The following is a 16,088-nucleotide window of genomic DNA, read 5'->3' as shown; positions in this document are numbered from 1 at the left end:
TTAAGATCACAATATTTTTATTGTTATTAATTTTTTAAACGATGATAAATTTTATTTAACATCTAATTTAAACTAATAAGAATAGAAGAATTAAATCATTATCACTTACGTAAAGAAAATTATTATCGTGAGAGTTTACAAATGTATCATATACCGTTTTAAACATTCTATACTATAATTCCTATGGGAATCAAACTCTTTGGTTCACCTATTAAATATACTTTTAACAAATATATATATATATATATATATATATATATATATATATATATATATATATATATATATATATATATATATATATATATATATATATATATATCGCAATAACAAAACTTTTGCTTTTAAAATACTTTAGACTTTTATAAATTAACTAAACTAATTTAAATACTTTAATTATTTGAGTAAATAACTAAAATTAGTAAAAATCATAAATTAGTTTCATTTTTTAATTTATAATCAATAATAAATACAATTTATAACATGTAAATAAATGATAAAGTAAATGAGCTTTCGTTTAATTTTAAAAAAAAGCGCTATACGAATGATAACAAAAATTAAGAAAATTTTTACAACAATTAACAACGGAGTTCTACAACTTTTATAGAAAAATGTTTGTCATTTATAAGTTAAGTATAACACTTTACATATAATAAAACTAAAAAAATAATCCAATAATTAATCAACTTGTTTGCTGTTTTTCTTTATTTTTCAAACAGATTGCGATATTATTTTTTGTTCTCATTGTATCTGGATGGTTGATACCTAAAATTTCAGTTCGTATTTTATCAACAGAATAATAAATTTCTAAAGCTTCGTTATATTTTCCCATAGCGTTCAAACAGTTTGCGATACTATTTTTTGTTGTCATTGTATCTGGATGGTTGATACCTAAAATTTCAGTTCGTATTTTATCAACAGAATAATGAATTTCTAAAGCTTCGTTATATTTTCCCATAGCGTTCAAACAGCTTGCGATATTATTTTTTGTTGTCATTGTATCTGGATGGTTGATACCTAAAATTTCAGTTTGTATTTTATCAACAGAATAATAAATTTCTAAAGCTTCGTTATATTTTCCCATAGCGTCCAAACAGATTGCGATATTATGTTTTGTTGACATTGTATCTGGATGGTTGATACCTAAAATTTCAGTTCGTATTTTATCAACAGAATAATAAATTTCTAAAGCTTCGTTATATTTTCCCATAGCGTACAAACAGTTTGCGATATTATTTTTTGTTGTCATTGTATCTGGATGGTTGATACCTAAAATTTCAGTTTTTATTTTATCAACAGAATAATAAATTTCTAAAGCTTCGTTATATTTTCCCATAGCGTTCAAACAGCTTGCGATATTATTTTTTGTTGTCATTGTATCTGGATGGTTGATACCTAAAATTTCAGTTTGTATTTTATCAACAGAATAATAAATTTCTAAAGCTTCGTTATATTTTCCCATAGCGTCCAAACAGATTGCGATATTATGTTTTGTTGACATTGTATCTGGATGGTTGATACCTAAAATTTCAGTTCGTATTTTATCAACAGAATAATAAATTTCTAAAGCTTCGTTATATTTTCCCATAGCGTACAAACAGTTTGCGATATTATTTTTTGTTGTCATTGTATCTGGATGGTTGATACCTAAAATTTCAGTTCGTATTTTATCAGCAGAATAAAAAATTTCTAAAGCTTCGTTATGTTTTCCCATAGTATTCAAACAGCATGCGATATTATGTTTTGTTTCCATTGTATCTGGATGGTTGATACCTAAAATTTCAGTTCGTATTTTATCAACAGAATAATGAATTTCTAAAGCTTCGTTATATTTTCCCATAGCGTTCAAACAGCTTGCGATATTATTTTTTGTTGTCATTGTATCTGGATGGTTGATACCTAAAATTTCAGTTTGTATTTTATCAACAGAATAATAAATTTCTAAAGCTTCGTTATATTTTCCCATAGCGTACAAACAGTTTGCGATATTATTTTTTGTTCTCATTGTATCTGGATGGTTGATACCTAAAATTTCAGTTTTTATTTTATCAACAGAATAATAAATTTCTAAAGCTTCGTTATATTTTCCCATAGCGTTCAAACAGCTTGCGATATTATTTTTTGTTGTCATTGTATCTGGATGGTTGATACCTAAAATTTCAGTTTGTATTTTATCAACAGAATAATAAATTTCTAAAGCTTCGTTATATTTTCCCATAGCGTCCAAACAGATTGCGATATTATGTTTTGTTGACATTGTATCTGGATGGTTGATACCTAAAATTTCAGTTCGTATTTTATCAACAGAATAATAAATTTCTAAAGCTTCGTTATATTTTCCCATAGCGTACAAACAGTTTGCGATATTATTTTTTGTTGTCATTGTATCTGGATGGTTGATACCTAAAATTTCAGTTCGTATTTTATCAGCAGAATAAAAAATTTCTAAAGCTTCGTTATGTTTTCCCATAGTATTCAAACAGCATGCGATATTATGTTTTGTTTCCATTGTATCTGGATGGTTGATACCTAAAATTTCAGTTCGTATTTTATCAACAGAATAATGAATTTCTAAAGCTTCGTTATATTTTCCCATAGCGTTCAAACAGCTTGCGATATTATTTTTTGTTGTCATTGTATCTGGATGGTTGATACCTAAAATTTCAGTTTGTATTTTATCAACAGAATAATAAATTTCTAAAGCTTCGTTATATTTTCCCATAGCGTACAAACAGTTTGCGATATTATTTTTTGTTCTCATTGTATCTGGATGGTTGATACCTAAAATTTCAGTTTTTATTTTATCAACAGAATAATAAATTTCTAAAGCTTCGTTATATTTTCCCATAGCGTTCAAACAGCTTGCGATATTATTTTTTGTTGTCATTGTATCTGGATGGTTGATACCTAAAATTTCAGTTTGTATTTTATCAACAGAATAATAAATTTCTAAAGCTTCGTTATATTTTCCCATAGCGTCCAAACAGATTGCGATATTATGTTTTGTTGACATTGTATCTGGATGGTTGATACCTAAAATTTCAGTTCGTATTTTATCAACAGAATAATAAATTTCTAAAGCTTCGTTATATTTTCCCATAGCGTACAAACAGTTTGCGATATTATTTTTTGTTGTCATTGTATCTGGATGGTTGATACCTAAAATTTCAGTTCGTATTTTATCAGCAGAATAAAAAATTTCTAAAGCTTCGTTATGTTTTCCCATAGTATTCAAACAGCATGCGATATTATGTTTTGTTTCCATTGTATCTGGATGGTTGATACCTAAAATTTCAGTTTGTATTTTATCAACAGAATAATAAATTTCTAAAGCTTCGTTATATTTTCCCGTATGGTACAAACAGAATGCGATATTATGTTTTGTATCAAGCGTAAATTTATTATTTTCGCCATAAGTTTCTGTATTAAAACTTTGAATACTTTTTAATATTTCGATTGCTTCTTCAAATAAACCTTTACATACTAATAATTTGCTAACAGATGTCGTCATATTATGGAATGTTTTTGATATTTTTATTCCGTTAGTGCGAAACATACAAATAAAATGGAAAACAAAATAGTTTCCGTAATCCACGTGATCTTTTACTTCATTCAATTCAAATATAAATAAATTTTCAATTAAACTAAGATACGTATTTGTAGTTGAATTTCTATTTTGAAAACATCTACACGTCAGCTGTGTCAGTTCGTGCATTGAATATTTTTCATCATCAAAACAGTTTAGTAAAGAATAACTCATTAGTAACCCAACGGCTTCATCTATTACATATTCTTCGTTTATTTCCATTTGTTTTGAAATTTGGATTATAAACTGTTTACTTATGTTTTGATAGTCGCAATGAGATAAACAGTTTAATATTTTAAATGGAAAAGGTTTACTTTTTTCTAATTTTATTAAAACTAAGTTAATTGCTTTTATTGCAGACTTGGGTTCTTCTTCGGTTGGAAAGTTATTGTCTAATATTTCTGGTTTCGATCTATATCGATCTACGTATTTTTCTATCGAAATTTTATGAATATTTATATATTTTATTGCCTGAGTAATAGCGAACGGATGATAACCAAGTTCTTTAATTAGGTTTCTTATATTTTTATCGGCGTTTTCTTTAATATTATTTTTTACATAAGCGAATGCTTCTTCTGAAGTAAAAACATCAACTAGCATTTTGTTTACGTTATTCGACCACGCTCTCCATTGGGAGGTAATCAACGTAAATGAATCCGGTTTTCTTGAAATATACATGGTCAGGTTTTTAACACTTTCATCGTCGACATTGTCAAAAATATACAATGTTTTTTCATTTTTATAATGGTTGTGAATTTTTTCAACAATCACTTCTATATTCAAATAATCACCTTTTGAGTCATGAACTTCGAATCCTAATATTTGACATTGGTTTCTCATTGAGGTTTGTAACTTTCCAAATGCTGCGTCTATCCAAACAAAGTTTTTGTAGAAGTTATAATAAATTTCGCAATACTTTCTCGCAATTTGTGTCTTCCCAACACCGGACATTCCATATAATATTAAAGTTGACTTGTTTGCTCCATGTAAAAAATGTCGAATTTCACAAAGTAGTTTTTCGCGTGAAAATAAATTTTCTGAAAACGGTTGAACTTCTAAAAATGAACGCATGGTTAGTTTATAAAAATTTATTCTCTCAATTAAAATAAATTTAATATCATTTATTTTAGTAAAAATTTTTTCAAACGTGACGCGTTATTTATTAGCGTATTAAGTCCAGTTTTAAAAAGTTTTAATATAAAAAAATTACAAAATTATACTACTTTTAAAAACGTTTTTAAATAAATCATGTTACAGTATTTTTATATATTAAGAGAACGTTGTTGTGAACAAAACTTTGTAAACTTAACAATTTGAAAAACATCAAGTAATTACTCTAGAGAATTCAACCAAAAGAACGATGTTTTTTTTTTAATTCAAATTTTACTAAATTTAAATTTTAACTGAGTTTTGGAGTTTCAAATTCATAAAAAAAACCCACATTTTTTAAAGCTTGTTCTCTACCAACCCGTAATGCAAATGTTTGGACTTTCATAAAATTTCTATTTCTATTTTATGTTTGCTTGTTTATTTCATTTTCGAGTTCTAAAATTTTGTACAAATTAGTTTATTAATAAATGTAATATTTATTTTTGAATTAAATTAAGGAAAAATAACCAAAGTAGTGGTAGATTTAATTATCAGGTTAAAAGATTGCTTGCGCAGATTATGATAAATAACCTAAAAGCTATAGTCAATATTTCTATAAAACTGCAGGTATAATACCCAAAAAAGGTTTCTCGATTTACTTTCTGATCATTGTTTATAATCATTTGGAAAATGAAGTACAGATAGCTGATGCATTAGAATGATATCTATTAGTTTCTTCTTTGAGACTCTAAATAGAGAACTTCGCAAATCAAAGTTGAATTATATATCCAACATATCTAGATAAATTTTTTTTGATGAACCTATTTCTTATAGTCATAAGTGATCACATACCCAACAAGCATTTTCCGTTTTTTCAATGTTAAAATTAGGTCAATATTTTGAAGCCATTTTTTTTAAAGTTCTACGTATTTTTCACGTCAAACCTCAGATGTTGATTAATTAACCTGATTTCAACCCAGGGCCGTGCACAGGATTTAGGGGCCCCGAGTATCCTTCAATTTGGTCCCCCCTTCTTTTCAAAAAAAAAAAAAAAAAAAAGCCTGCTCAAATATTTTCATTATACTGCTGGTATATAAGTATAATTAAGTAGTCCATCTTTTGTGTCTGACAATGTTATTTTTCTTGCTTATTTTTAACAAACTCTTTAATCACATCATGAAGTCAATATTTTGAACTAATTGAGACCTATTACTTAAAATAGCAAGATCATTGGTTCGTTCTTGCGCAAAAAGTTCTTGAAGAGCTTCAATTTATTGAATTAAAGAAACGCAGTCCAATCTCTACATTTTTTGAAAATTTCCCCCAGCCTTATTTCAGAAATTTCGTTTAAAAAGCCGAATGAGACAAGAGGTTTCTCTCCAAAGTTTGCCGAATGAATTTGTTTCATATGAAGCAATTCTTAAGTTAGTTCATTTTCAGTCTCGTCACATGAATATTTCTGCAAAAAAATGGGAGCAGGCACTCTTGATTTCTGGTTCAAACAGTTTTTAATATTCCCACAAAAAAAAAGAATTTAGCAAAAATTTCTTGAATGGCCACGAGCAGTGAGTCCACCAATCACAGAATCAAAAATTTGATATAAAACGAATCCTCAAAGTGTTGCCTCTTCTCCTCATTCTGTCTCTGTTGATTATATTTTAAATTTTTTATATAAACTTTATATTTTAAATTTTTTATATAAACTTTATATTTTAAATTTTTTATATAAACTTTATATTTTAAATTTTTTATATAAACTTTATATTTTAAATTTTTTATATAAACTTTATATTTTAAATTTTTTATATAAACTTTATATTTTAAATTTTTTATATAAACTTTATATTTTAAATTTTTTATATAAACTTTATATAGAAAATTTAAAATAAGTTTAACAACCTTCAAAATTACAAATAACGGAGTGTAACTTAAACTGTGTTTATCCATTTGCTTTATATGATAAACAAAGGGGTTAGTTCAACAATTGTTTCTATAATACAGCCTATATGACTTGTATATATTCTTGTATATTCTTCTATTTTAAACGTGAAATGTTGTAGTTTAGGATGTAAATTTAAATCAGTAGTAAAATTTAAAATATTAACATATCTTTTGATGGTTATCATTATTTAGGTTAGTTGCAGCTATGTTTACATAGAGCTAGATTTAGATATTAATTTTAGACACGTGGCATGCAATATCACACTGAAAGTTTCATCAGTTGTAAAATAAATCAGTTGTAAAATGTTTACTTGCATTTTTTTTATGTGTACTTATTTATGCTAGTTAGAGCAAAGTTTATATATTGATTATTATAATTTGTATATTTAAGTTTTATAATTTGCTGTTTTAGACACGTTTTTTTTTTTTTTTTGAAATTATTTATTTTGCCATTTAAAAATGTTTACATTGCAAATACATTTATATAAACCATTGGCTGGAGCGAGAAGAAGGCGTATTCAGCCTTATCGCCGAGCCCCATTTAAAAAAAATAATAGCAATAAATTCTACATTACCGTAACGTAAAAATATATATAAAATAACAAATAGAAATGAAAACCGAAAATAACTAATATAATTAGAAATAAAATATATATATATATATTTTTTAAGAAGTGTTGAAAACAATTGCTAAAATGTTTAACAAATATATTAATAAAAAATAAAAAAGTCAAAAAAATAAAATCACTCGAGGATAAGAAACAACAAGAAATGAAATTTTATAATTAATATAATCACTAGATAAATTATTAACATCATCAGTGATATTTTATATATATATTTTTTTTATTTTAAATATTTTGTATTAATTTATATTAATCACTTATACAATTAAATCTATTTCTTATAAGATTGTTTTTAGTTTAAAATAAACATTTAAAGTTGGATATATCCATGAATAATAATAATCGTTTTGATTCGTCCTTAAATTGCTCTAATGTAGTCTGTTTATTGTTAACAATATCTGGAAACTTTTTCCACAGATTAGGTCCGCGGTATTTAATTGAATAGAAAGTTAATTTTAATTTATATTGTGGAGCAATAAAGTTGTTATCTGAAATCTTTGTTGAGTATTTATGGTTAATTTTATTAAAATAAGATTGAAATATTTTTGGAGATAATCCATTTTTTGTTATAAACATAAATAATAAAACTTGGTGTAAATTAAGTTTAAAACACTGAGCACACGTAGAAGTGGTTCGCAGGGAACACCTCTGTCGGCTCCAAATACTATTCTGCACGCATGTTTTTGTTTGTTGTAGAGTTTCTTTAGCTTTGTATGGTTAGTACTACCCCACACAATATTACAATAAGACGAATAACTATGGATAAAGGCATAATACATTTTTTTCAGGGATGATATATTTAGAAAAGGTTTAGCCCTAAACATCATTGCATTATTTTTTGAGATCTTTTTTTCAATACTATTACATTCCACATATTTTTTGGTTTTTTCAAATATATTTTTATAATTCTTTTATGAGGATTTTAGTAAACTTTTAGACATCCAGGGAGTTTGGAGCGACTTATTATTTATACTTTTTTTTATTTCTGGAAACGCTATTTCATATTGTTTGCAAAATTGATTAAGAAACAATTCATATGCATTATTAGCATCATTTGATTGCAGTACTAGATCCCAATCTACGCAACTTTGTAAACAGTTTTTAAATTTTTTTAAGGAGTTTTCATTGATCTGTTGCCAAATAAAGGTGGATTTTGTGGAAATATTGTTTATTAAAAAGTTATCTGAAGCTAAGAATGTAGGAAAATGATCCGAAATATCGGTCTGTATTATACCTGTGTAAAGAGGGTTATTATGAAAGTTGTTAGTTATGATGTTATCAAGAAGAGTAGAAGACCTATTTGTTATTCTTGTAGATTTGTTTATTGTTGGGATAAGGTTATTTTGTAGAAGAGTGTTTGTAAAATTCTTAGCATTAATATTTGAGGCATAGTTAATCAGGTTGATGTTAAAATCTCCGACCATATAAATATGTTTTTTTTTATTTATAATTTTGTTTAGAAATGTTTTAAGATGAGTTTTAAATTTTTTTAAGTTTCCAGATGGCGCTCTATAAGTAGTATTTATAATTGTGTTTCTTTCTGCTTTGAAACAGTGAGTCTTTGTGCATTGAATTTACTAATTCAATGCACAAAAACTCACTATCTGTTTCATTGATGCAGAGATCGTTACGTAAGACAAAATTTATTGAATTGTGGATATAAATACAAACGCCCCCACCTGCATTTACTTCACGTGCTTGATGAATTGATGTGTAATTAATTAGTTCAAATTCATAATTTGTTTCACTGCATTTACACCAAGTTTTCTGTCAGACAATTAATTTTAAAATTGTGTTTAATTGTATCCAATAATATTTTTAAAATTTCAAAGTTTTATTTAAACTTCGAATATTTATATTTTAAATTGAAAAAGTGTTTTTAGTTTTTCTTAGATATTGTGATGATTCAGTAACTGAATAGTATTGGCTTTCTAGCATTTTGTGACTAAAATAATTTAAATCAGTGCCGTTATCATCGATGATGTCATTTTAATTTGAAGATTTAAATATGAAATTTTCCTCCATTTTTAAAAACAGTTTAAATTAAATATGCATAATAATAATGAGAATAAAATTGCGTTAATTAATGACAAATATTATAAAACTTATTGCTTTTTTTTTGCATCCCAATCGCGAATTATCAATTGATCGTAAGATAAATTGGCAAGTATCGTAAGATAAATTGGCAATTTATCGTAAGATTGGCAATTTATTTAATTTCAACAACACAGTTTAGGAACTGATGAGAGTAATTGGGATGAGAAGCATCTCTTTTGTATCTTTCCCAATTACTTTTGAAACAAGAATGTAAAGCTTTTGTGGCTTTATACTATACAGTCCCAGGCTAATTTTTTTTCATTTGAAGCTTCAGAAAACTGGATTTAAAACCTTTGATTTTCAAAACATAAGCAAATGAAAGAGAAGGAAAAACAACGAGCTTAGATAGCAATAACCAAGGCGCTGAGAGAGCAATTGATGTGGAAAATGTAAGATTTTTCCACACAAACTGGCTATCTTCTGAGCTGGCAGCAAGTTCTTATGGTGAAGTAGTCTCTTAATGCCTTTTGCTGAAAGTTGGTTTCAACTATCCTTACTAGGCTAATCTGGTTGAGAGCAAATCCAAGTTTCCTCATTCCGGTATTTGAAAGCCCCATGTTCTCTTGGATTGAAATCATATTTTGAACACTCAAAGGACCAAAAAAAAGTTACTGGGAAGCTGATGACCCTAAAAATTACATTATAAGTTAAAATTATCTTATTTATATTTTGATCCGAACTGTTTCTCTTGGTGATGCATTTTTGCCTGAAACCACAGTTGATGAAATCTGCTCTGCAACTATTGGGTCTGTCAACACAAGTTCTCTGAGGTTTACATGACGATTTCCTTGTTTACAATAATAAGGATGTCCACGAGCAAACACAGATAAGCAATTGTGCTTATCTGTGCTAGTTTGTGATTAAAAAGTAAATCATATCTCGGACTTGGATCAGATTTATTTTTTGAACTAAACCCAGCTATTTTATCTTCTTAACCTCAAATTACGTAAATACAGCCATAAAGTTTTTTACAATAAAAATTTATTATTTTTAAACTTAATAAATGTTTATAAAAACATTTTATTGTTTTTCTTATGTTTATGTACTATCTCCATAAATAATGGTTTGGAGTAAATCAATCTATAAAATTAATCAAGCGGTTTGCATGTTTCTGACGGCGGTAAAAATAAATTTACGTTAAGTTTTTGCTACTTTTTTCAGTGCTTTCCAAAAATATACTTTGACAGTTTATATAACTGCTAATAAATAAGAAATATATTTGAGTTAAGGATTTTTATTAAGATATGATATGGATTTGTATAAGACTCTGTTACAATTAAACTTTTTTGAGCAAATATTGTCAATGTGTGGTTTCCATTAATTGTCCTTGTCGAGAAACCACTTCTAACGGGGGATGCGGAAGTTATCGGACAAAATAAAAACGTCAATAACTTATTTATAAATAACTAGTAAATCAAAAAAAAATTCTTTTTTTAAATCCATGCTTTATGCAAGCAGAATTCTATTGGGCCTAGAAATTCTTTTTTTGTTATCTTTTGTAGAAGGAAAAATTACTGTTACGTTTTTAAATTTTTTTTTTATTAATTCAGTGTTCTTATGGGGAAATACAAATTAAATTTTTGTTAACTTAATTAACTTTTTTTGGTCAAATTTTTCCATTTCCTTGTATTGTCATCGAAAATGATTAAGTGTGCAAAATTTGAGCAAAATTGGTTGAGAAAAAAGCTTTTAAAAATTGATTTCAAATTTTGTGGCACACAAACATATATATATAGAAAGTAACCTTATATAAAGCATGGAAAAAAACAAACTACAATTATATTTTTTTTAAATAAAGCATTTATCTTTTAATAAAAATATATTATTTTTTATATGAAAAAACACCACCATCTGCAATTGAACTCAATTTTGCTCTGACGCCTTTCAAATGCGACTGTAAAAAGTTTAAATCAATTTCTTGTAGTTTTAGTTTAATGCAATCAATCAAAACTTGCTCTGTTGAAGCTTGCCAATCTCCCTTGTAAACCTTCTGTGCCAAATGTCCCCAAATATTTTCAATTGGTCGTGCTTGAGGCACATTTGGGGGATTGGATTTTTTATCAACGTAATAGACATATTGGTCCATCCAATTTAGAGAATCTTTAGAATAATGAGAACTTGCTAAATCTGGCCAAAATAAATAGTTAAAGTCTCCATAATACTTGTGAATAAATGGAAGAAGTCGTTTTTCTAAACATTCATTAATATAGATTGATGAATTGATCGCTACAGCCTTGGAAGTGCGAAACAATGGCTCGGACACACCACGGTCAGATATGGCTATCCACATTAATAACTTTTTTGGAAATTTCTCTTTTCCTATAAAACGTACACTTTCTGGTCATGTCATTTTGTTGTTTGTGTAGTATCCAGAATTTCCAGGCATGTTGTCCCCTGCAAAAAAAAAGTATTTTTCGTCATTGATGACTAGAAGCGATTTTGTGTTATAGAGTTGGTTAACTAGTTTCCTGCTTCTTTTCTTTGCCTTTATTTGTTGTTCTATAGTGTATTTTGGAGTCTTTTCACGTTTTCTATATTTAATATTAATTTTTTTTAATTGTCGATTGATTTACACCGAATTTAATACCTATTTTTCTCTGACTGACCCCTTTTCGATTGTTGACAAGTCTCGTTAATTCGGCTTTCTCTTCTCTAGTCCAGGATGTCAGACGACCAGAGTGCTTTCTATCAGAAAACGATTGAACAGTTTCAAGTCCTTTTAGGTTATCATATATTGTACTTCGAGCAAATCCTTTCTTTTCAAAATGATTTACGATTTTATTTTTTTTATATTAGGTTTATTTACAAAAAACATTTTTAGTCGCTTTCGAAAAGATTCTCGTTCAGCTGCATTTAACCTCATTTTACCACAAAAACTGATTATTATGCTCAAATAATAATCAGTTTTTGTGATAAAATCAAAGATAAACCACAAAAACTAATTATTATATAAGCTCAAATAATTAAATAAGGATTTGTCCGATAACTTCCGCATCACCCGTTAAATGCTTCGCTACAACATCTCTTTTTATTTCAATTTCATCAATAAAAAATTTGGCTGAATTTTGGGGTAAATAGCGTATTTAAGAGACCGAATGGATATAGATCCGTTTGGTTTTAATAATGCTAAGAATTTATATCTATAAAAGTTAATATAATTAATATCTTCCATGTAAAATAAAATTGATCCCAAAAATAAAGTAGGTAGACAGTAGTACGCTTTTTAGAGTTTTTTAGAGTTAAAATCTAAATTTGATTAAAAATGAATTTCCAAGCTCCAAAATAATGCTACATTTACTGATGTATCCACATAAATCTTTGTATTAATATTACTACTAACTTTTTTTAAGTGTTTTGTAAAGTTTTATAAATGTCAGATCTACTCGAATACACCGAAGATTCTTCTGCAGGTTGTTTACTACTACTACTACTATTACTACTACTACTACTACTACTACTACTACTACTACTACTACTACTACTACTACTACTACTACTACTACTACTACTACTACTACTACTACTACTACTACTACTACTACTATTACTACTACTACTACTACTATTACTACTACTACTACTACTACTACTACTACCACTACTACTACTACTACTACTACTACTATCACTAAGTATCATTGAAAGAAAGAATTAAAAAATGGACATTTATATAAAAATTACCTTTAAAAAAGCTAATTTTATCTCCTTGATTTGGTTCCATTTAAATTTGTGCAGTCGTTATTCTAAAAGGTTATTATAAAGTATTAATGAGTATTTTAAAACTAGATAAAAAAAACAAAAACTTATAAATAATTAAAATTTTATATATATATATATATCAAATCTGAATATTACATAGTATTAAACAAAATGAAAGATCCTCCGTTTTTAATCTTCACAAACAAAAATGAGTGAAAAAAAACTTTATATCTTTATATAATATATATTATACATATAATGTATTTATATAATATATATTATACATATTATGTACATAAAATTTCTATATATATATACATAAAATTTTCAACATTCGACATTATTTGAAATAAACGTTTTCAACTTTGAAAAATGAAACTATGTGAAGTATTTAATTCCTGAAAACAAACCTTTGTTTATTTAGATGTTTTTATTTATCGAAAATACAAAGTATGTTTAATTTTTCATTAAATAATAATGAACATTTTTACTATTAAAGGTAAAAAACTTATCATATGAAATATAACACTTCAATTAAAAGTTATGTAAGTCATTTCACCTACTCACGTGAAAATGGTTTACTATATTGGGGCTTTGAGTTTCTTATTGACTTAATCTAAAAGAATTTAATACAAATTGTCTATACATTTTTTTTTTTTTAATTACCCAACTAGTGATTACAATAGATGCTTTCAGTCAGGGTTAGGGTTACAATACAGGTTAGACTAGAATAAATGCTTTGAATCGCGTGAAGTCAAAAATAGAGAATAAGCGGGTGAGAAAAAACTTCTGCAAAATCCTTTGTGGTTTAAATACACTAAATCCCAGTCTTAAACAAAAAAGAAACCTAACTGGCTGCTGCATTGGTGATTTAATATAAAACTGGGCTAGGGACTTTATTGTTATTAGTTAGTACGCTTTCCACTTTAAATTACTTTACTTTAATTCTTTGATAAAATTTTAAACGCTTTTTTTAGTAAGTTATATACTTGTTAATTTTATGATGTTTTTATTCTTTTTTTGTTGATAAAAAACATTTTTATTCATAGAGTAAGTATTTAAGGAAAATATTTATGGTTATAAAATATATGTTTAGAGTATACATATCTTATTTACATATAACAAAATCAATCGTTAGAGCAAGAAAAGGGCAAATTTAGTTTTATTATCGTTCACTACTTAAAACATCTTTCACAAAAACGTAGCATATAAATATATATATATATATATATATATATATATATATATATATATATATATATATATATATATATATATATATATATATATATATATATATCATGACCAAATTTGTGAAAACTAAGGTAAAAAAAAACTTAAATTAAATAAGGTTTAATACCGCAAAACTGTTTATGAAATAAATAGTATTTAAAATCATCGCAAATTGATATTAAAACAGCAGATAACGCTGTTGAAATGGCATAGAAAGCTGATGAGATGGCATTTAAAAGGCAAGCAAAGTTGAAACAGCGTGAGAAGTTTGCTTGATTACAAAACGGTGTCTTAGGTTATGGCAGATGACGGTGACGATATGGTAAATATTTTATCGTTTTGCGTCGAAGTAATCATAGAAATTGCTAGAAGCTTTAAGTTACATTATTTATGATACAATGACATTTTAATAGTTTTAAATTTATTAAACTATTAAACTATAAAATTTATAACACTTTTATTTATATCTTATGAAATTTTATTATTTTTTAAAACACTAGTAGTAGTTAGTTTTATTTCGTCAATTAGCACACATTTTACAATGCTGTCCTTTAGATCTAATAAATATATATAAATACAATCTAACTTGGGCAAGTAGAGGACAAATTGTCTTATCATCAAGCTCCTTCGTGAAATAGAGAAATATATAATTTGACAAGTTCTAATATTATACAAAAGAATGAATCTAAAAACTTTAAAAAGAAATAAAAAAACTTAAAAGTTAAAAAGTTTGAAAAAAAAGTTGTAAAGTTTATAAATTAAATCGTTTAAAGTTTAAAAATTAAAAATCGTTATTTATACGTACCGTAATAAAAATTAAATACAAAAATGACGTATTGTATAACGTAAATATAAAAGATTACAAATCGATATATACAATTTACAAATCGATTTATACGTATACATATTCAATTCAAAATGGAATGTAGTAATTACTTATTGAATGTCTTGTTTCGTATTTGTGATTATTTAGAGAAAATTTTTAATAAAGTTTTGTATATGTAAGGTAAATATATACAACTTCCAGGTGTTGGCAATTTTTTGGATCTAACACCTATTGTTCATCAAATATATCGAACACAGCACCCGGTCTTCGCCATTTTTTTAGCCAAGGTAAATTTTTTATAACATAAATTTAGTAAGCAAAATTTAGTAAATTTTTATTTCATAAATTATCAATCTCAGTCCTAACCATAGAAAGTTGAGCTTTACGATGCTTTAAGAATAAATGAGTTTTTTTTATCTTTTGGCTTGTTTACAATTGTCATCATTTACAAAAACAAATAAACAAGGCTTCTGAAATAAGATCATAATGGTCTTATCATCAGAATCTTTTACCAGTTTAAAACTTTTTTACATGAGATCAAAAACAAGAATAAAAATTGCAATAAATCATTTTTCGAATTAAAAATATAAATCTTAAGAGGATACCAAATGTTATATGTAATTAAAAAATAGGATCTTATTGTTAGAACCTATAAACGCGCAAATATCATATAAATTAAATATATAAATACATACACAAATTAAATACAGTAAACAGGGCCATCCGAAGAGAGGGATGGGTTTTAGGGGGTGGGGTTGGGGAAGTTACGTATCTGTTTTTTGCCGACTAAAGCCAAAAAAAAAATTTTCGACTAACTTATTTGAAAAAAAATAGCTCCTCGTTGGCCGACATTTTTGTTGACGGACAATTTTGCCGCCTCCAGTGTCCAATTTGTTGGGGGGGGGATAGACACCCCCTACGCCCCCTCCTCGGGACAGCCCTGAAAGTTAATACCGTTAATACAGACATCTATTTATAATATGAATGACAA

General features: G+C 26.7%; 1 protein-coding gene across 3 annotated transcripts in view; it reads right to left on the bottom strand.

Annotated features, from left to right (window-relative positions):
* Nucleotides 1–435: 435 nt before the first annotated feature.
* LOC136074981 (uncharacterized) overlaps nt 436–16,088 on the bottom strand; it is a 35,013-nt gene continuing 19,360 nt past the window's right edge. For 2 of the 3 annotated variants that reach the window (XM_065787158.1, XM_065787159.1), the window contains 2 exons: nt 13,021–13,082; nt 436–4,641 (listed from right to left, as the gene is read on the bottom strand). In XM_065787158.1, the coding sequence (XP_065643230.1) occupies nt 683–4,641; nt 13,021–13,060 (3,999 nt within the window). In that variant the 5' untranslated portion in view covers nt 13,061–13,082 and the 3' untranslated portion in view covers nt 436–682. Of the gene's footprint in view, nt 4,642–13,020; nt 13,083–13,194; nt 13,213–16,088 lie in introns of those variants that run through there. The other variant, XM_065787160.1, reaches the window with a different exon arrangement.

The sequence above is a fragment of the Hydra vulgaris genome, chromosome 01 (assembly GCF_038396675.1).
Source record: "Hydra vulgaris chromosome 01, alternate assembly HydraT2T_AEP".
Classification (NCBI taxonomy): domain Eukaryota; kingdom Metazoa; phylum Cnidaria; class Hydrozoa; order Anthoathecata; family Hydridae; genus Hydra; species Hydra vulgaris.
This window is presented reverse-complemented; position numbering and strand designations above follow the sequence as displayed.